At 41.6% G+C, this 23545-nt stretch overlaps 1 protein-coding gene across 2 annotated transcripts in view; it reads right to left on the reverse strand.

Annotated features, from left to right (window-relative positions):
- TDRD3 (tudor domain containing 3) overlaps positions 1-23299 on the reverse strand; it is a 96255-nt gene extending 72956 nt beyond the window's left edge. For both annotated transcript variants that reach the window (XM_057428909.1, XM_057428907.1), the window contains exon 1: positions 23096-23299. In XM_057428909.1, the coding sequence (XP_057284892.1) occupies positions 23096-23136 (41 nt within the window). In that variant the 5' untranslated portion in view covers positions 23137-23299. The remainder of the gene's footprint in view (positions 1-23095) is intronic.
- Positions 23300-23545: the final 246 nt, after the last annotated feature.

The raw sequence follows: 23545 nt of genomic DNA on the forward strand, positions 1-23545 counted from the left end.
AGAGCCTCAAAGGCACATAATAAGGGCCTACTTAAAATTAATACGGTAACATTTATATGTAAACATTTAGGTTGGAAAAGACCTTTAAGACCAAGCCCAGCCATTAACTTAACACTGCCAAGTCCACCACTAAACCATGCTCCTAAGTGACATATCTACACATATTCTTTTAAATACCTCCAAGGATGGTCACTACAGCACTGCCCTGGGCAGCCTGTTCCAGTGCTTGTCAACCCTTTTGATGAAGAAATTTTTCCTAGTATCCAATCTAAACCTCTCCTAGAACAACTTGAGACCATTATCTGCTGTTCTATTGCTTGGTAGCTGGGAAAAGAGACCAACACCCACCTCACTACAGCCTCCTTTCGGGTAGTTGTAGAGAGTGGTAAGGTCTCCCCTGAGCCTCCTTTTCAACAGACTAAACAACCCCAGTTCCTCAGCTGCTCCTCATACGACTTGTGCTCTGGACCCTTCATCAGTTTCACTGTTCTTCTTTGGACATGGCCCAGCATATGTGTGTGTGTGTATTTTTATATACATAGATATGCAAAATCCACACAGCTAGACACAGGTAAAAGCAATCTACAACTGAACAGGTGCCAACCAAACAGTTCTGATGAGATTCAGTGACCCTCACTGCACAGTTTAAGCTAGGTATTTAAATCTGAACAAGTATCCCAGAAGTGATAAAGTCTCTGCAAAATATGCAGAATCATAATGCTAGGGAAAATTCTTTCCTGAGAAATAACAATTAGAAGTGTGTGTGTGTATATATATATGTGTGTGTGTATATATATATATAAAAATGTGTGTGTATCTATATACACATAAAATCAAAGTCTTCTGAGAATCCCAAGAAATTTTCCCATTTCCTGACTATACAAGTCCATCTTAGAAGCAACTATATATGTGCTTCCTACTCTGTTCTCCAATAAAAAGACAGAAGCAGCTACTACACAGTCAGACTTGTAGAAGACTTGCCCAAGAAGCTAACAAATCATTTTACCATCCTCCACCAATGACTGAACTTGCTGGCTCACCAAAAATAATCCAGACTGATCTGGATGATTTCAGGGAAACTGCTATTTCAAACTCTATGTTACTTTTACACCTACAGCACTGATGGCTGCAATAGATTCCAGAAGCATGCAGAAGGCAGACAGTGAAAGTCGAGATGACTGAATGACATCCTTTCTGGAAATCACCATCTCCAAGCACACAGAGCTCTGCAACTCTTAGCCAGCAGCACAGCTACAGACATAAACTGCTTGCATACTCCAGTCGTAAATGACTGGCTCAACATTAAAGAAAACCTATGACAAGCAAATAATGCATGTAACTGTAATATCTCTGAATGTCCGCTAATGCGTCTTGTCAGAAAAAAAAAAGCGCTATTTTTTCACTAAGAGACACCAACCTAAATTTCTACTTTGTGTAACTGAGATTTGCCATAAGCAGTATGCAGCCAGCTAACAATAGTGATAATGCAAATTCTTAAAATCGCTACTCTGTTTCATCGTATGTGCACAAGAAAATTCCTCTTTCTCCAGCTGATTTTACAACTGTACTTTCATATAATTCAGGAATAGAAAAATAACTTATCCAATGGGCGATATTGAAAATCTGCAAGTTTCTTTCAAAACCTAGATATTACTACACAAAAATTATATTAAAGACACATGAAGGTTTCAAAAACAATACCAGAAGAGAGAGAAAACATAAACATTAGAAGTCAGACTGAGGTTTCATAAACAGTCTTTTTATGTGTATTTATACACTCCAGGCACAGGCAACACCATAACATGCACATTCATTTTCAATAACTACTATTTGCAGTCCACAATAAATACAAAATTATGCTACCCTTAAGATTTTTTGGTGCTTGTTATTATTGGTAGGATATTGTCACCAGAGAATCCAAGTGAACAATATGAAATAACTCAGACTGCTTTCAAAGGCTTTACTGGTGAGATGACATTACCTTCCTTTTACAGTATGAATTAAGTGCAGCTAGATTTTAGTTAAAAACATCACATGGACAAGCATTACCTCTGAATGCCCTCCTTGAAGCAATCACACTTTTTTTTTGGCTGAGTAATTAGCATTTTCATACAAATTTAGAAGTAAGCAGTGAACGTGCAATAGTCATAAGCTCCACACTTCTGAAAAATCCCAACTCCAGCTCTCCTCATACAGCTTTTCCTCCTACCCTTTCACTTCTCAGCCTTCTGCATATGATGCAAAGCAGTCTTCTCTCAGTCACTGTCCAGAAATAAGCAGATCATCATCAATGTGTTACATAGAGACTCAATAACATCTATGGGAAGGCAGGTAAAGAGTACTGCTCTAAGTATGCTCAGACAAAGCAACTGACATTTGGCTTGCCATTTTTCTATTCTGGCAATACAAAACTAAGTGGTGTGGTTGACACACCTAAGGGAAGGGATGCCGTTGGGAAAGGCCTGGACGAGTGGGCCAGTGTGAACCGCATGCAAGGTCCCGCACATGGGTCAGGGCAACCTCCTTATCAGTACAGGTGAGGGACAGAAGGGATTGAAGGCAGCCCCATGGAGAAGGACTTGGTGCTACTGGTTAATGAAAAACTGGACATGACCCAGCAGTAGGCGCTCACAGCCCAGAAAGCCAACTGTACACTGGGCTGCATCAAAAGAAGCTTGACCAGCAGGTCAAGGCGAGCGATTCTGCCCCTCTGCTCTGGTAAGTACCTGCAGCACTGCATTCAGCTCTGGAGTCCTCAGTACAGGAAAAACATAGACCGGCTAGACCAGCTGGAGCAGGTCCAGAGGAGGGGCACAGAAATGGCCTAGAAGGTGACAGGCTGAGTTGGGTTTGTTCAGCCTGGAGAAGAGAAGGCTCCAGGGAGACCTTACAGCAGCCTTTCAGTAGTTAAAAAGAGCTTTCAAGAAAGACAGGGACAGCCTTTTTAGCAGGGCCTGTTGCAACAGAGCAAAGGGGAATGCTTTAAAACTAAAAGCAGGTAGACTCAAACTAGAAAGAAGGAAGACATTTTCTACTATGAGGGTGGTACAGTACTGGCACAAGTTGCCCAGAGAGGTGGTGGGAGCCCCATCCCTGGAAACGTTCAAGATAAGGTTGGATGGGGCTCTGCACAACCACATCTAGGTGAAAATGGCCCAGCTTATTGCAGGGGGGCTGGACTATGTGAACTTTAAAGGTCCCTTCCAGCATAAATTATCCTAAAATTCCATGGTTTTACTTATGTCATGATACCAGATATATACATGCTACAAAATTTCCTCACAACCTTAAAGATATAGAAATATTTGATACATCTTTAATTCACACTGAATACAGGATTTTTTTTTTTTATATAGTCAACCAAGAGATTAAATAGAAGGCATACCCTTTTCCCCTCTCTATATTCCACTGACAAGCTGTAAATGCCTACCTAAACAACTCAGTAAAGGCTTCTGTCTTGCCATACACTCAGACTATGCTTACCCCTTACAACCAACTATTTATTTTGTCTCTACATATTTAAGAATCCAGCCAATGTCCAGTCAAAAATAAAAAATATATATACTCCTCGGGAGACCATTTTCATATCCCTCTCCACAAACATGACTGCCCCCATCTCTTTGACATTACTGACAACTCTTTGAAAGATCAAGAGTCACTGCCTGCACTTGGCAAGACTATTACGCTATTTACTACTGAGAAGTTAAGTTAGTGATTTGACAGCAGAAAAATTTGGGGTTTGGGAAGACTGGTCAAACAGCCATGACTCACAGTGCTGAACCCATAAAGTTGCTTTGTCCATACAAATTTCATCAGAGAACTCCCTTTTTCCTCACAGATTCTTTCTGAGCTAGGCATCATCTTATTCTTCCACAACCAGTACAAACCCTTTAATATGTGTTTTGCCAAACTTCACATATGTAATCATATATCCGTATGTCATTTGAAATTTGACTGTCCTGCAATTCTGTCATCAGAATTCTGTCATTAATACCTGCCCCTCATCTTGATTCTTCAGGTTCTTTGTCCTTACAATTTTCAGACAGGGAAATTCCAGCTTACTTCTGCCTGAAGTATTAAAAGCTAAACACCTCAGTGCGCACTTGTTCTTGATCTCTGACAGGTTAAAGGAGGAGGTGGTAGTGAACAAAACTAATGCATCAGGATAAACAGAGAAGTTAAGGTCTGCATTCCGATTCCCAGGGAGAAGAGAACCACATTACTAACTCAAGTTAGGACAAGTCATGGTGCCTCATAATGTGATGAAAAAGTAAAATCTGCAAAGCAATGCTTAGGACCATCATCTTCCTTATTTTGAAGACACTGCCTCAAATCAAGATAAGATGTGCTGAAACTTCAATTTTCTATGAAGTCAATGTCCTTCAAAAATTATTCGCTTATGCTTTGTAGGATAATCATCCACCTGTAACTAATATAAACCCTATAAACTAAATGATAAGAGAAGAACATCCTCCTCAGCCCTTTTTGTTTTGGACAACTTCTGATGAAATCTTTTCTGAACCTGCTGAAATTGTATCTACCTCACAAGCCTTTCAAGAAATGGTCACTTCCAACCTGAAGTGGAATTATGAGCTTAGTTTCTGCTTCTAAAGACATGAAGGGATTAAAAGCACTTTACTGCAGCTGCACATTTTCCTAGCAAAGAATAACTGCAGTGGGTAATTGGACAACAAATAACATCGTGTACAAAAGTAAGAATTCAAATCACAGCACTGCATGAACATTAGCATCTCTCTGCAGTTTCAGTGCTAGGTATCTGAGCCTTTGTCAACTCCTCCATTGAAGTTTTTCCAAATGTTAAAATACACACAAAGGAAAGAAAAAAAAAAACACCAAACTAGACTGACTGACTCACTGAGCCTAAGAAGCAATTTGCTCAAGATGCTGAGGCAACTCTAAAGGAAGTTTGGTTATTTATAAAACGTGGAATGACATCAAAGAAGAGACTTTCACCATGTGTATATTAGGGATTTACAGACAAAGCGCTCTCACAGAGGAGGCAGAATGCATGGTTCAAGTCCCCAGGGCCCAAGCTGGTATCCATTTCACTTACTGTCGTGGTTCAAAACCAGGCAGAGCTCCTTCACTCACTCCCCCACCTCTTCTTGCCCTCCCCCTACTCCCAGAGGGACAGAGAAGAGAATCAAAAAGAATGCAACTCCCACAGGTTGAGATAAGAACAGTTTAGTAACTAAGGTATAACACAAATCACTACTGCTACCACCAATAATAACAATGATAAAGGAAATAACAAGGGAAGAGAATACAACACCTCACCACCAGCCAACCGATAACTCGCCCTGCAAGCCTGACCAAGCAGCGACCCATACCACCTCCAACCCCGCAGTCTCCCAGCCCTTCCAGCTAACTCCCAGTTACATTCTGGGCATGACGTGCTGTGGTATGGAATACCTCTTTGGTCAGTTTGGGTCAGGTGTCCTGTCTCTGCTTCCTCCCGGCTGCCCCTCCTCCCTGGCCGAGCATGAGGCTCACAAAGTCCTTGGCCAAACCAAAACATCATTGTTATCAGCTCTGTTCCCGAGCTGAAAGTCAAAACACTGCACTGCACCAGCTACCAAGGAGGAGAAAAATGACTGCTACTGCTGAACCCAGGACACCTATGCTGAAACAATCTCATCGCTGAGCTAAGTAAGCGTGAGAAGACAGGCACTTTTGCCATCTTTCTCCTGCCTCGTTTTTGTATTCAGTACTTGGAAAAAGCAAACACTTCACAGGTTAAATAAATCATTTCATACAAAGTCAGATTTCTTCATTTTTGTTTCAGCAGACAAAACCAGAAGTTTCTTAAATGCAGTTGAATTCAATTACCCTTAGAAAGCAATGATTATACATTATGCAGTCTGTCTGGCAGCCCTGTCACACCAATGAATTCTAATCATGCAGGCCAATTTCAGCCAAATTTGACAGAGAAACAGAGGTCTCAAAGACACTGAGTTATACAAGTTTCACAGAAATGGGCTGCTGGCTAGAAGCAAGACATACAAATTAGCAGTTGCATTGTGGAAAAGGGAAACAGAACTTGGCTCTCATCCATTTTGAGCAGCAGCAATCAACTGGTCAATTGAGGCACTCGCCTAGCTCCAAACCAGCCATAACACATGCTGGTACTTGCCAAATGGAGAGAGATGTGAGAAGAAGCCAAATGTGTTCTGCGGTAGGACAGACCACAAGAAGGGAATGAAGGCATGGTAGTACACAGGCATTAGAGAGCACCACGGGCACTGCAACAGGTAGTCACAGGAGTCAAAGCAGAAAGTTTAGGATGAGTTCACTTTAGGAGCTGAGGGCACAAGCTTGAAGACAGCCACATTTTCATATTTCCATAGCTACCAAAAGCTTACTTTTGGGTTGTTTTTCATTTCATCAGAGTCACGTAATCATTCGATGCTATGACTGAAAAGCAGACTTTCTTTAACGCAAACTACTTTAATGCAAGTTTATGTCCTGATATTCCCATTAAGTAATAGTGGGATCAAATGCGTATCACAACATTTAATACTAAGATAGAAAAATACACACTGAAATAGACATCTTCATTATGCAGAAAAGAAGAATTCACAGTATGTGATAGAGTCAGGACTCCAATGGATGCAGGTGGACAAGAACCCCCTGAAGTAAGACATCTCAAGAAATAGCCACCTCTCAGCTGAGCAGTGAGATGAAGAGTGTCATCAGTTAGAAGTAGCAGACCAGGTATATCACCAAACTAAACTTTTTTATTCTGCATGCTTAACAACATAGGAACATACCCACACCCAGTCACTAAGTCTCACAGAAGCCTATGCAAGCCAAGCTGTACCTCCTGTAACTGCAAAAGACTGTTCACACTGTTACACTCACATGTAATTCATCATGCATTATATTTAGCTTAATAGTCTGTTAACTTGCAGGGGGAAAGTTGAATAATATCGTACCACCATTACATCACCTTTTCTCAGTCATTCGGTACTGAGTAATGACAGAGACGGAATGATACATACCTACAAGGTATCTCTCTTCATTTTTCTCTTTTTTGCTTGTCCTCATCAGATCAATTCTTTTCTTAAACTGTCCCTCCCTGGGCCTTCTGTCTGCCTCTCTTTTTTTTGACAGTAACAAAGCTGAGCAAGCATTAAGATTAACTACAAAGAATAGGCTTATTCACCGTGACAAAGATTGAAGAAGGGATATGGTTGCAAGTGACATTAAAGACATAAGAAGGGACTGGTTACTCGCTGTCTGAAAATTAGCAAGTGGGAATCTCAGCAAACTTAGGAAAAGGGTGCTTCACACAGCATATAAAGTTGTTATTCAGTGCTCTGTGGCTGCTAAAATTTTACATAGGTTCAAAAAAAATACTGCATAGATCCAGAAACTAAAGGAAAATGTCCAGATGAAAAAATGGCTGGGGAAAAAAAAAAAAAAAAAAACAGACAAAAAAACCACACACTCACACACACACCCCCCCTCAATAACTCAATATTTACAAACTGGGGAAACACTCTGAAACATCACCTCTGCATATTGTCACACTCTCTGTCTTCTCCACAGACATCAGTTATTGGACTTGATTAAAGGCGCAGTACTGGGACAGAAACTTTGACCAACACAGCAAAGAAAGCACAAGATCATTCAGTGTAGAGAATGAACAAGGAAAGATGTGGCTGGGGAACAGAACAATTGAAGTTTCTTGGATGTATAGAAAGTTAACCCAAAATACCACTTCCACATAAAATGAAAAGATCTTTCATCATTCATGTTAGTCTCCAGTTCATAAATTTGAGAAATCAGAAGTTTAAGTAGCTGCCAGACTAAAAAAGGCATTCTAGTAATGGTTCTTATTAAGTACTTCCTATATATCACATTTTCTATAACCAAGTAGTACATTAGTACATTACAATTTTTTCACCACACATCAGCATAGCTTGTGCTAGCATAAGCACATCAAAACTGTATTAACATAACCATTTTACAGTTTAAAACAGATGCACAACTTTTCATGATGGAAAATAGAACCCATTTTCAATTTTTCTTTTGGGGAAGGTGGGTGCAGGAGATGACATGCTCGTAAGTACTGAACTGGGTAAGAAGCACCACCATAGCAGCTCCTTGGCCAAAAGGACCATCACAAAGCTCAAAGATAAGCACTGATTCATACCCCTTGTAACCACTGAGGTTGGGAAGCAGCTGGACAGAAAGCAGCTTCGAGGGCTCATGGCAAAGAACAGGGTGTAAAGAGTAACAACACACTAGGCTGCATCAGCAAGACTGTAGCCAGCAAATCAGGCGATGTAGCTTTTCCCCTCCTCCCAGCACAAAAACATGTCTAAAATATCATGTCCAGTTTCAGGGGTCTGTTTTATGAAAAAAGACCCAGAAACTGAAGACAGGCTACTAAGATGCTTCTGCAGCAGGAGCCCATGTCACAGGAGACACTGAGAGCATTATTTTGTCAAGTTTGTTCAGCCTGAAGAGAAGGCCAAAGGGGGAACTCATTCCCCTCCACTTGTCCCCACTATCTGAAGGTGGTTTAAGAAGACAAAGCCAATTCAGAGAGGCATGGACTAAAACAATAAAGGGCAAGAGGCACAGGCTGAAACGTGGGAAATCTCAACTGCATGTAAGGGAGATTAAAAGTTAAAGAATGGCTAAGCACCAGAGCAGGCCACCTTGGTGATATTCAAAGTTCAACTAGGCAAGGCCTCCTAACTTCAAAGTCAGGCCTTCTTTCAGCAAGGGCTGGGACTAGGATGGCCCCTCTAGAAGTTGTCCAGGAAAACTTTTTTCTTTAATTATATCTTGAGTATCTCAAAACCAAAGCAAAACCTGGCATCTTTGTAAGAATTAACTCCCTAAAACGTGTTCTCAAAGGAACATTATGTGCATTTTTTTTTCCTGTACAGATACTTAAAGGTCAGTTTATTGAGACTGGAAAATGTAATATGTAATATTCACATATATAAGTAACAAAAGATGGTATCTTTAGTAGATCAAGTATAATTAGACAAATTTTAATCACCTTGTTTAGCTTATCAGCTGTACTCATGAAGGGAACTATTTCTCAGTATTTCTCAACTCAAGCTGTAAAATCTCACTTTCTTACCACACAGAAACAGCAATGAACCATAAAACTACAAAATGAAACTTGGAAACATTATTAACTGGTCTTCTGTTATTAAAGCATGTCTTCCGTATCAGTGTCAAAGAGCTGCACCAGTACTGCTTCAAGACACTTCGAATTAATTTCAGAAATAAGCTTAACATCCCCAGTGCTTGCTGACTCACAAAGCACGATGTTAAGTAAATGCCTTCAGCTTTAGTTGAAATATTTAAAACAGGATTTTATCACCAACACAAAGTTGCCAAGAATAGCTGGTAAGCACTGTTCTTACAGAATTGGTTTGAGTCTTTCAGCTAAAATAATGCCAACTTTTGAAGACACCCCATGAACATACTTCCCTCCTACATACCAAAACTGACAAAAACAAACAAAAAAAAAGAAGTTACAACCTGCTCAGAAGACAAGGATGAAAGATGAGTACTTGCTATTGAAACAAAAAAAATGCATAACTGAAAATGACAAGCAAAAAATATTTTTTAATAGCTGTGATCAAAATACTAAACTGTGCTTAATACACATGCCCCTATTACTATTATTGCGTAATTTTAACATCGCACAGCATATTTTTCCATTTAGAAAAGTTATTTTCAACCCTGCAGAAGTGGCAGGCTTCTTTTTATTCTATCTTATGCTAAGACACAGCCATTTCTACAAACCTTTAAAACTAGATTTACAGCATATTTACAAAAAAGCACTCAAAACAAGCAGCATTAAAGCATGCACACCCTTGCCACGTAAAAGAACACACAGTAAACTAAGATGTTCACAATTAATTTGAAAAGCTCTACAGCTGTGGGATCCTCCTGTCACTCCAGAAATAAAAAAGGGTTCTGCCTCTTGATAGCTTAATGGCATCAGGGTACACTGTACACTGGTGTCTACTAGAGCCTTACACTCCTGTGGCTGTGACATGCCAGGCCATCTAATCCATACAGCTCAGTAATACAAGTTGTCCCTCTTCTCCACCTGGCTGGAGGTAGGTGGTCCACCTGCCCAGATGACATACAACATCTTCCTTGAAAGGGATACTTTCCCCTTCATGCCCGACAGGAGTTGCCTCTAGTGGCTGAGGGCTTGTACCCCTTTTCCAATCACCTTTGTCAGTGCCCCCTTCCCTAAAAAGGGGTCCCATTGATTTGGCTTCCCTACCATCTAATTTCAGGCTACTGGCTCCATTATCCCAACACTGGCACAGAGAAGTGACAATGTGCTCACCTGGATGATGGCAAAATCTTTTTGCACATCTTGCAGCTCAGTCAGGGATAGGGATCACGTGGTTACCACCTCATTTAGGAATTCTTCCTCCTCCCCAGTCAGCAGCTGCCTCTGTTCCTAGTAGTAGTCTGCCTCTTCCTCTTCTTCCTCCTGCTCTCTCTTAGATGCTCCTTCATCCCTTACTAAACAAGTTTCCAACATATCTTCTTGTGCATAGGGGCGACTGATAATGGCTTGACTGAGTTCTTTGGTTCAGATGCAATGCCTGTTGCTGGGGTGGGAATAGCAGTAGTTTTGTCATCAGATCCAGAGACCTTCTCTTCTTGAGGGTACTGAGTAACGTTGAGCATGAGCCAGGCCCCAGCACATTGCAGTGACTTGTGTCTCTCAAACTGCCAGGACAACAGCATGCTTTTTCCAAATATTTAACTAGTTTTTCCAGATTCTGCATTTGTTACAAATCACTGGAGGTGCCAGTTGTCCTAGGCATTTGCCCATACTATCCCACACATCCTGGCACTTATAAACTATCCAGCTTAAGGGCAGATTTCTGGATAGTATTCTTAAATAATTGCTTCACCCTAAGCAAGACTTGAAATGCATTCAGGAGACATAGCAATAGGAACGTGTTGGTTTCAACTTTCCAAGGATATTCAAAATAAACAAGAGCAATTGTAATTAGCCTGGAGGAGAGAGAGAAGATGTAGGAAGACGTCTCCCCCGTTGATTGCCTCTCGCAGGAAAAAACGTAAAAGGTGTAATTATTACTAGTTCCCGATAGATGGCTCCCGAAGTAAGGAGATGACTGCAACGGCGAGCACAAATACCAGACTAGTCTCACGACAAGCAACTTTACCGTACGCCAGTGTTACAAAGTACGACAAAATTATAACCTTAACCCAGCCGTCAGAGGCGACAAACAACACAACAGAGAACATAAACAGCAAGTTAGGTGCTACAACCCTAAGTACAAGCACAACAACTCTGAGAGCAAATAAATCAACATTGTGACTAGCAACTATTAAACTAATACAATTAATGTTTATAATAAATTTGGTTTAACTCACTCTGGTCGCATTTGATATGTCAACCCTTCATGCCCCATGATGGGTGCCAAAAAGGCCCATCATGGTTTAACCCAGTAGGTAACACAACAGCCACTCACTTGCTCCCCCCCAACCTTCCTTCCCAGTGGGATGGGAGAGAACAGAGTAAAAATTGTAGCTTAAGATAAGCCACAGCAGATAGTTTAATAAAACAGAAAAGGAAGTGAAGGTAACCACATGGTAATAATAAAAGAATTTGAACATACAAACCAAGTGATGCAGAATGCAATTGCTCATCACCCATTGATCAATGTCCACTCAATTCCCGAAGAGCAGTCCAAGGACAGCCTTCCCCGTAGTTTATATGCTGAGCATGATGCCATATGGCATGGAATAAACCTTTGGTCAGTTGAGGTCAGCTGCCTGCCTGTGTTCTCTGAGCTTCTTGCACCTCACTGCCTACTCACTGGTGGGGGGGTGCGAGAAGCTGACAAGTCCTTGCCTTGGTGTAAACACTGATAAGCAACTACTAAAACATCCAGGTTACCACCGTTATTCTCATCCTAAATCCAAACCACAGCACTATACCAGCTACTAGGTAAGAAAACTAACTCTATTCCAGCTGAAATCAGGACAATCAGCTGCACATGAGCTACAGAAGTCTGATTCAACCACTGACCTACATACAAGTATAGGTCTGTAAAAAAAACACATGAAGGTGATCAGCCAAACCACCACAAAACCAAGCTAGGTATCCATAAGTACAGTTTGAACATGGAACCAGGGGCATACTCTTCCTAACCGGTTGTATTTTTTGTTATACTGCTTGTAGCCATAGCAGCAATGTCTTACTAGAACATACACTTTTTCAAAGTTAGTTGAATGTTTCCAGAGTGGGAGACTCCACAAGCCCCTGAGCAGCCTGATCCAGTGCTCTGTCACCCTCAATGTAAAGAAGTTCTTCCTCAGGTTGAGGTGAAACTTCTTGTGTTTTGATTTATGGATATTGCTCCTTGCCCTGTCACTGGGCACCACCAAAAAGAGTCTGGCACCTGCCTTTGAGATATTTATATGCATTAATGAGATCCACTATCAGTCTTCTCTAGACTAAACAAGCCCAGCTCCTGCCATCCTTCCTCATCTATACAGGTATTTAAATGTTGAGGTAACATACTATATTATACAAAAAAAAAAACAACAAACCAAAACAGAGTGAAACTTTAACAGATTGTAAAATGTTAACATCAGTCTTTACAACTACTTAACAGAAGAGATCTAGTGATAAATACACACAGTGTTATCTAGCAGTTACAGCAGTGATGCAAAAATGTCAAACTTTTCAAGGTAACACAGAGATGTGCCCAAGATAACCTCACTCACTAAGTCTAAGCTTTGATAAGATAAGCTTTCAGCAAGCAGCACTGCTCTAATACAGCAGATGCTAGAAACAGCCCCTGCAGTGAGGAAACACCTGACAAGAGCTCTTGTGTGCTTTGCTCCTTGAGAAGATTTGTTACTCCATGACATATAAGAGGCCACAGCAATTCGAAATACAAAAGTATTTTGAGAGTTTTCTTTCTTCATCCAATGAAATTCATTATTATTCTTACTCAGATACAGGCTGTGAGTACTGTTTCTCACTCACATTTCTCCAGGAAAACACTGGCAGGCACCCTAAAGCGTTAAAGCGAAAACGAATATTGTAAGGCTAGGGCCATGCCAAAGACACAGCTACATGCCACTGAGAGTATCTTGTAGCTGTCTGAACATACCATGGCTTTTTCTCCTCTGGCTTTACTCAATGGCTCCTTTTCATACATGACACAGCACAAGAAACTCCTAGCTATTCCTGGAGCATTATGAGACAAGCAACAGGAAAGAAAAAGCCTGTCTTGAACAGTCTCCCCAGGCAGTGCTCTGTCACAAAGCAGCAACTTCGGCAGTCTGTTTCCTAACTAAAGAGTAAGTCTCTGCTTGCTGTCAGTTAATGTCAATGCTCCCACTTCTAATATCTATTCCATATTTCTCAAAGTGAAGGGCTCAACATTGTTCTTCACCCATTGTTCTTCAATTACTTAAACCAGTTCCTTAAATGGGTGAAACAGCTCAAAGGCTGCATGATTCCTACAGTTGTCCAGTCTTCTTAAATTCTGACACCTCACAACTATGCATTATATTAAGTACATAAAATGTGATTAAAAACATTCACATATCCATTCATCCCCCAGAGAGCCTTTCCTTCTTTCTGTCAGCTGTATTAGACTCACTGTTATTGGAATTAAATATCCTCTTTTTTGCTCTAGAAGTAGAAAATGTTCTCCTGAAAACATGAACAATATGCACATCTTGGAGAATCAGTCTTAAATTTCTTTTAATTATGTTGTTATGACTATCACAGAATAAGCAAACTATAAAAAATTAGCCAGTGAATAAGATATTTAAAATTCAACATTTCTAAGTGTATTTCTGCTGAAGTGAAGCTTCAGGACAGCTTCTACATGTATTGTTTACATTAAGCTGTATTTTATCCAACAGTAACACTTATGTAAATTATGCACAGGTAAAAACCTACTGAGTATCAGTTTGTTACAGGTATGAATGACAAACAAACCTCACTCCAAAATCACCAGCTACCCTCCCACCAGCTTGCTGCCCAGGGATTGAGGGTCTGGGGAGTATGAGCACACAGAGACTTGAAGAGAGAATAAAAAACCCATCTGTCTCAGAGTCTCATAACATGATTTCAGAATGCAAAATATTTGCAAAGGGCTTTCTCCTGCAAGCCGATTCACCTATATCCAGCATCTACTCCAAATGCCTCAGATTTCCACTGTCTAGGATGTACAGTCTTTCTGACTACTAATTTAGATCTCAAAGAACACACAAGTTTAGAAGACATCCCCTTTAACTTTTGCTCAAATTGTACGAGATACTGACCATCAGGAAATCGTAGATTTCTTGAACACACTATTGCTTTTATTAACCAACTCTTTCATTGTGAAGTTCATATGGGTTTGTTGGAAAAGGCAAATAATAATCAAGCATGTTGCTATTCGATCCTGCCCAAGTCCTCTCAATTCTCTACCAAAATCAATTTCTTACATGATCTGCTTACCTATACTCAGAAGCAAAATTTGTGGGAAGGAAGAAGTAAATCAGCACAAAACAGTCAGTCACAATAGTGTTCAAAACTCTACCCAATCACTTTCTTTAGGCAATGATATCTGTTAGTTTTCCAATAGCAAATTGATAGAAAATATTCTGAAACTCAGCAGACATCTCCATCTCAAAGATAATGTGCACAGTCTCAAAGAGCAGGAGAGTCAAAGAGCATGCGAACAAGAGGAAAAAAGAGGAAAACTACTACATCATTGAGTCAAACCCATTAAGTGACACTTGTCCTAATCAGTATTCGCATCTCAAAAAGTAAATAACTTCTGAAACAAGACTCAACACATTCCAAATTTCTAAGGACTCAAAAAATGAGAGTAGCTATGGAAAGCCTACACACTCCTACAGAACTCACTGATTGGAGAAAATCAACACAAGACATATTATATCAATAAAAGCAAGGCCACTGAAAAGGTGGGTGTTAAAAAAAGATCTGTAACAATTTAAAGGACTTTCACCTTTAGGTTTGTTACAAGTAAACTAAGCCTTTTTCCTTCCCTCTTTTCTTTCTGATGTTGAGTAAAGGGTTCACAGTAGCATCATCTTCACTCTAAGTTGCAACAATTCTATAAATCAAGGACAACCAGTACTAGTACTTCAGCTTCCTACCATATTATTCTGAGAAACCAGCAGGTGAAGTCTGTCTCCTCAAAGATAATGCATAAATCAATTTGAGATTGGCATAACAAGAGCAGAGTCTCTCCCAGCTACTAATGGAAACCTGAAGGCTGAGTTGCAGTAAAGCAGTGGAAATCACAACTGAGGCTGAGTGCATAGGGCACTGTCACACTTGTCTTTTCTCTGACCTGTTTCCAATAGACCTGTGCATTTCTCTCCAAATTCCCACTCCCTCTTCCCCCATCTGTAATCAAGAGAAGAAATCCTTTCTTTGGCAGAACTGCAGTGTGAAGATATTTACTTAATGTATAAATAAGAACATAAATGGTGCTTTTACTTATGCTGTCTGGGTCTATTTAACACAATGTCCTTTCAAGGTGGCCAGAAGCAGATGATTCAGGCCAACAACATATTCAGGTAAAACAGCATATATCCAGAAGCGTCTGGAATACTACCTAGCCTTCAGCCATTTCAGAGCTGGTAGTCCAACTCGACTATAAAGTTCAGTATTCAGTGCATCCATCCCTACCCGACTTCACCTAATTGCAGTTTTAACCCACTTATATTATTCTGCTCCACAGTATCATGCAACAATTAAGTTCCACAATTTAATTACACATTGCTTGTAAAGCTACTTCAGTTTTCATCAGGTAGCAGGTTTATTTCACTGGGTGGCCTAATTCTTGTGTTAAGAAAAATAGCTACTCTTGCTTTCTATTCATCATTTCTGTATGATCTACAGATTTTATAGACCTCTGTCACCTCTCTTCCTATTGTTCTGTCTTCCAGACTAAAGATCGTCATCTTCCCAACACAGAGAATCTTCCACATCGCTCATCTACTTTTTCATTATGAAACCCTTGCTGTGCTGGGGTGATTACATTAATGCACACTGTTAATGATTTGGACACACCATTGATACACATAATTCCCTAGCAATTATTTTAATCTTTGTGAATATTTCCCAACTTTCTGACCCCTTCTCCGAGTAAGTAACATTAGCAAATTTAGACCTCATCACTGTGTAGACAGGTTAGCATTATTTTCCCCTGCATGACCATCACTTGACATTCACCAAAACTGAATTACATTTGCATGTGAAAGCACTGGGCAACACTATCCTAAGATTTTACTGCAACTACCAAATCAGTTTGGTTTCTACCCATCCCTGTATCACAGAAGCATAGAACAGTCTGGGTTGGAAAGGACCTTCAAAGATGTCCTGGGTTCAGCAATAGTCATTTTTCTCCTTGGTAGCTGGTGCAGTGCTGTGTTTTGACTTTCGGCCTGGGAACAGAGCTGATAACAATGATGTTTTGGTCTGGCCAAGGACTTTGTGAGCCTCATGCTCTGCCAGGGAGGATGGAAAGCCAGGAGGAAGCAGAGACAGGATACCTGACCCAAACTGACTAAAGAGGTATTCCATACCACAGCACGTCATGCCCGGGATGTAACTGGAGAGTTACCCGGAAGGCCTAGGATGGCAGGGCTGGAGGAGGTATCGGTGGGTGCTTGGTCTGGTGGGGTGGGGCGAGTTATCGGTCGGCTGGTGGTGAGGTGTTGTATTCTCTTCCCTTGTTATTTCCTTTATCATTATTATTATTGGTGGTAGCAGCAGTGATTTATGTTATACCTTAGTTACTAAACTGTTCTTATCTCAATCCGCGGGAGTTGCATTCTTTTCGATTCTCCTCTCCGTCCCTCCGGGAGTAGGGAGAGGGAAAGAAGGGGGGGAGTGAGTGAACGAGTTGCCTGACTGGGTTTAAACCACAACAAAAGGTCATCTGGTCCTACCCCCTGCAAGGAACAGGAACATCTTCAACGAGACCAACTTGCCCAGAACCACATCCAGCCTGGCCTTGAATGTCTCCAGGGATGTGCATCCACCACCTCTGTGAGCAACCTGCGCCAGTGTTTTACAACTGTCCTGGGTTCAGCAGTAGCAGTCATGTTTCTCCTCCTTGGTAGCTGGTGCAGTGCAGCGTTTTGACTTTCGGCTCGGGAACAGAGCTGATAGAGATGTTTTGGTTTGGCCAAGGACTTTGTGAGCCTCATGCTCTGCCAGGGAGGAGGGGAAGCCAGGAGGAAGCTACTGCTGAACCCAGGACAACAACCCTCATTGTAAGAAACGTCTTCTTCACATCCTGAATGTGAAGAATTCACAGCCTGAATCTCCCCACTTTTAGTTTAAAACCACTACCCGTTTTACTATCACAGCAAACCATGGTAAAAATAAAAAGTCTTTCTCCATCTTTCTTACAGGCCCCTTTTAAGTACTGACAGGCTGCAATAAGGTTTACCTGGTGTCTTCTCCTCTCAAGGCTGAATAACCACAACTCTCTCAAGCCTTTCCTTATAGGAGAGATGTTCCATCCCTCTGATCCATTTTTGTGGCTCCCTTCTGGACTCTCTACAACAAGTCCGTATCAACAAACCGCTATGGTGCCACAACATTATCATTCCTTAAGACTATTATTTAACACAATGAACTCCTGGATCCCAGCAGAAATCTACTGGTAATATTTTTCCATCATGAAAAAAAAATCATTTATTTGTCTAGTTTCTCATCTTTTAATCAACTGTACCAGTCCACAGGATAACCTTCTGTCCTTGGCAAATAAGCTTTGGGTTTGGTCGTTGGTCAAATATTTCACCCATTTTCAAACCAGTCTGCTACTAGCTTTGGTAAGTGCTGTATAATTTTAGTGTTGTAGCATTCAGTGAGCAATAATCTTGCAGGATTTGGTGAGTAATAAGAGTTCTACTTTCATCTTATATACTGCCTGAAGATTACATAAACCTCACTAAGTTCTCCCTCCTCAGCTTTCTGTTGTGCAAACATGTTAGCCCCCTACCTCCTTCCATCACCCTGTTTTAGCTATCCTTCCTTGCACCTTTTTAATTATAAATTGTAGCCCTATATCTATTTCTTGCAAAGGCTGAGACAATTCCATCTGATACCAGTCATTTTTAACACCTTTCACCTTCTTAAACATAAAAAATAAATAGATAAAATGGTGTCTGTATTAGGTTTTTGGAACAGTTTTTCTTAACAAAAGGCAAAATGCTGAAACTTTTCTACCTCTCCAGAGTGAAAAATGACATAAAGAACTCAAGATTCTAACTACCAGTTATTGATGATCCAGCAAGAGTGCAAACCAATCAGAGCAGCCAGTACGGGATACACCTTAATAAACAAGGAATGTAATGATGCAACATTTTGGTTTGCACTGGCACTTTGAGATTTCAGGGTACCAACCGAACTTCACGAAATGACAACCACCACAAAAGGAGCGTCAAGAATCTCAAAACAGATGCATCCCTCCTGTGAATCACTGTGTTTTCCCTGTGTCTAAGGAACATCTTGTATCCAGCCTGGGCTTCCTCCCTATGCAGGAACCAATTTCAGCTGAGTTTTCCAAAGACATTTCAGGGGAACAGCAAAAGAACATGCAGATCATCTTGCAGGATCCTGGAGCTGACTACTTTGCCAAAGTAATGCTTGATGCACTCTTAGAGGTGATAGATTCACCCCTGTGGGCACTTCCTTGTGTTCCCAGGCAGGCACCTGCTCCTGCTTGGATCACATCACATGTTTAGTCCTACAAGAAAGGAAGTCTGAAAAGACCAATCTTCAAACTAAAGTTACCCAGTATGTAGCACATTACTTGCTGAAACACCCAAAATTCAGTTTAAAAGTTTGGTATGTACCAGCCATCTATTTTTCACTTACAAAGTATATAAAAACAAAATAGCACAGATTTAAGGGTTTTCTCATGGATTACTAGCAATATTCTTCTGTTTCCAAGCAACAAGCCAAATTTGAATTCCTCTTCATCTCTGGGAATAAGTTCTCATACTTGGAACATCGTTTACATGATTTGCCAAATATGTGACGTTTTACAAGACTATGTATTTTTTTGCTATAGATGTTTTATGGCATTATACACTGCAGTAAAAAAAAAAAAAATCTGCACTACTTGCAAGGAACTCGCATGCACATTTAGTTGTACTAATAGATTTTTTAGTTATCCAGTTTGCATATCTTCCTTTCCCACATTCAGAAATCAACCAGACCCAAGATCTGCAGGACCACAGGCTAAACCTGCTGTAGGACACAGTATGTTGTTAACTTCTGACAATACATAGACATTTCCAGGTAATTCCCAAGTTCAGCAAAGAACTAGAACACTGAAGAGGTCATGCTTGTCATATTCTCTTGTGAAATGCGACTTGACTTCCAAAACACTAAACAAATAATTCTGCTGCAAATGAGTGAGAAGCATTGTGCCATTCTCACTGTTTACACAAGGAAGATATATTCTGCAGTCCTTCTGGACTTCACTTCTAGTTAGAAAACTCAAATCAACAACTCAGCCTCTATTAAGGTCTATATTTTAATGGGAACAATGGTTCCAAAATTAATGAAAGTAATTATAACAACACTAAAAGGTAACTCTCTCTGCCCCTTAGCCTCCCTCCTCATGAGCATCTGGTAATTAAATAAGAGATTAACACAGAACTTCTGCTCCAAGACGGAATATCCTTCTCACTGCAGTATAATACAAACACACTTTATCTCAAGTCAATCTCTCATTCCAAATTACTGTGCAGTGCTTAATAAAAAGAACTAAGCCAAAAAAATGCACACTTTTAAAGAGAGGTGCAAGGACATTTCTTCAGAAAAACTTCAGTTCTGCACACAAACTACACGAGTCTTTTACTCATTTATACAGAAGCATAGAATTATTTGGGTTGGAGTGGACCTTAAATCTCATCTAGTTTCAGCCCCTCTGCCACAGGCAGGGACATCTCCCACTAGACCATGTTGCCCAAGGTTCTGTCCAACCTGCCCTTGAATGCTGCCAGGGATGGGGTGACCACAGCTTCTCTGGGCAAACTGTTCCAGTGTCTCACAACCTCTACAGTAAAGAATTTCTTCCTTATATCATGAAACACCACTCAGAAAAACCCACATTCTCAGCTTTAGCTACCACTGTTACATTTACTAAGTAGGGCCACTTCATCTTTCAAAAGCTGGTAAAAACATAATTGATATATGGAAACTAGTTTAAAAAGCAAACATTATAAACTTCTAGGCAATTTTACAACTGATGACTCTCTCGCAAAATCTAGCTGGGAAAAAAAAAATATGCATCTAGCTACCATTCTACATTAACTACACCGTGTTACTGCTTTACTTGAAAAATAACTTCGTTTTGAATTCAGAATCATAAAAAAAAAAACAACAATTGCAGAAATTCACATAAATGAGTGTATATATTAACTCTTATCTTTCAAGATTTAAGAAAGCTATAGTAAAATTCAGTCAGTAGAGGCAGTACCTTATAAGCTTGTAGATTTACTACTACAGAAGAAAAATGGTTTCTTACTTGGTTTGAAAGGCCAAACAGTGCTTCTGCAGTTTAAATGGGATCAGATTTTAACATATAAACTCAGCTTCATCTTTGTACTAGAAAACCTACCATTTTGACATGAGGTGACAGCAACAGTGACAGCCAAGTTGGTACAGAACATTATTTAACCACCAGTGTAGTCAAGTATAATGAGAAATATACTACATTAAATACCACTGAAGGCTTACTCATACATGTATTAAATAACTTTAAGATCTAATAATAATATGAGAAAAGTCATAAGACCAACAGCAAAAGTTAAAAGCATCGATGTCTAGGTCGTTATTCTTTTTTACGTGCATGAACACTTAAACAAGATTTCTGAAACAAATCTCTTTCCTCTCCACCTCACAGTCCTCAAACATATACCCATTCATTTCCCCCTCTTTCACACTACCCTTCCCAATACAACTAGGTCAAGGCATGAATTCCAGTGGACCTGATAATCAGCCCATTACTTGGCCGATCATCTTTCAGTCTTTGTCTTTGGCTCACACCCTGCAGTACTGCAAGCCTAACGAGTTTATAGCTATTTAAGAGCATATGCCCCCAAGGAGAGAGGCAAACACTGCAGAATAACAGATCATTTCAGAGGTGCCTCATATTTCTACTACCAAAACCTGAAAGCTGTTTACCAATGGCACTAATTCAACTGAAAAAGAAGTACAGCAACTAAGAATTGAAAACCATGTGATAAAACTTTGGATATGCAATAGAAAGCGAGAGAAGAAAACTATGAAAATAAAAATCACTTTTATGGAAAGGTTTCTCTTTTTCAGAAAGGCTTAAGTATGGAAGAGGAAGGGGATGAATTTCAAGTTACAGGCAGAAGTTCCCTTTAAATAAGCTGATGCTATGAAAATTAGCATAAAATTATAATCCTTTCAATTCAGCAACAGCCAGAAATCATAGGATGAAGGTACTCAAAAGCGTTCAGAGGAGGGCAACAAAGCTGATGAAAGGGCTGGAAGGCATATCCTATGGAGGAGCAGCTAAAGACTTCAGGTTTGTCTAGCTTAGAGAAAAGAAGGCTAAGGGGTGATTTCATTGCTCTCTGCAACTTTCTGAGGAAGAAAAACGGAGAGGGAGGTGCAGACCTCTTCCTTCTCTCTGGGATCCAGGGACAGGATACATGGGAATGGTTCAGAGCTGCATCAGGGGAGGTTCAGACTGGACTTTAGGAAGCATTTCTTTACCAAGAGGGTGGTCAAACACTGGAACAGGCTTCCTAGAGAGGTGGCCAATGTGTCATGCCAGTGTTTAAGAGTAATTTGGAAAATGCCCTTAGTAACATGCACTAACTGCTCTGGGGGTGTTTTTTTCTTTTTTAGCTTTTTTGGTCAGCCCTGGAGTGGTCAGGCAGATGGACTGATGATGAGTGTAGGTCCCTTCCAACTGAACCATCCTACTCTAAACCATGTGACTTCAGTTCTAATCTTTTCCAACTCAGGCATACATCAAATCACAGTCCGGGAGAACCACTCAGTTAAACAGCAGAACAGAAATATCCCCAAAATGCCACTGGAAGTAATTAAGCTTCTCGTCACTTGAGCAATTGTTCCTCAAGTACAGCCAAAGTAAGTCATTTTGGGTTTTAATAGTTAGCACTGACCTATTGTTTTGGTGAAAAATTTCTAAGTAGTTAAAGAAATAACGCATGACTACCCAAGCGCCAATAACAGAAAAAGAAGTCAACCTCCAACAGTGCCAAAACACCTCTAGGCTAACAAATGAGAGGTTGCCCTCCATACCTGAACAGCACAACTTACTGAAACACATTGTTCCAAAACAGACAGGCTGCGCCCAATGATTGGTACCGTACCGAAAACACATATACCTGGGTTCAAGCCTCACATGCGTGTTTCCCCTTGCTTTAACTCCACTTTCTCCATCTTATCTCACTTTCTGAAAGGGAGTACGGCGCAATTAAAAGTAATAACAGTACCAGCACATACCAGGCCTCCTGGCATCTGCTATTACCGGCACTTAGCCGAGGCAGGCCCCGGAGGAAGGCAGCCAGGAACGGAGGGAAGCAGAAAGAAGAGAAGGCAACCAGGCAGGCCGCAGCGCAGCCTCCGCCAGTCCCCTCAGGACCACCAACCTCGCAGCTCCTGGGGAGGCCCATAGCCCTGCCGGTGGACAGCCTGCCCCGGGTGAGGAGCCGGGGTCACTCCTTCCACAGGGCAGTCAAGAGAGGTCGAGAGCTAACTCCAGCGACGAGCACAAGCCGTTTTCGCTTCAAGCGCGCCGCGGAGCGGCACCCCCTTCCCATAAGCGCCTCGACCGGCTGCACGCCGGGACTCGGACGGGGATGTTCCCTTACCGCTGCACACTTCAGAAACTAGAGAACCCACAAACCCCGAACCGCTACTGAGAGTTGCCCGCAGAGATGCGCTTGCGGCCGGCCGTGGCCCGCTCCCCGGGGCCTGGCGGCGCGGTCCCGGAGCAAGGCAGGCCGCGGTGCAGCCGAGGACGCCAGCACTTACCAGCCCGCCTCGCAGAGCGCCGCCCTCGCCTTGTCAGCCATGGCGCCTCCCGCCGCCGCTCACCCGCACAGCTCAGGGACGCGGGGTCAGGCGAACGCGGGGCTGCCGGGCGCTGCGGGGAGCCCCGGCGCTCGGAGGAGGGAAGCGGGGCCCGCTGGCTCCCCCGCCCCTCAGGCCCTCTCTAGGCACTCGGCCCGACTAGAGATCCGGTGGGGGGGAGGGGGGGGGGGAAGGGAAGGAGGGAGAGAAGGGAGGAAGGGGCGGAGGCGGCGCAGGCAGAGACGAACAAAGCCCGCGACCGGCTATTACGGGAACAGTGGAGGCGGTCGGGGAAGGTCGTAGCGCCATGGCGAGAAAGGGAAAGGGTGAGGGCAGAGGAGATGCAGCCTGGGCTATGTTCCCTCAGGCTGGGGCTGCTCAGTCCGGCTGCGGAGGGCCTCATACCGACCT

The sequence above is a fragment of the Pezoporus wallicus genome, unplaced genomic scaffold (genome assembly GCF_028554395.1).
Source record: "Pezoporus wallicus isolate ANWC-B61680 ecotype Strahan unplaced genomic scaffold, APGP_CSIRO_Pwel_v1 contig_3656, whole genome shotgun sequence".
Lineage (NCBI taxonomy): Eukaryota > Metazoa > Chordata > Aves > Psittaciformes > Psittacidae > Pezoporus > Pezoporus wallicus.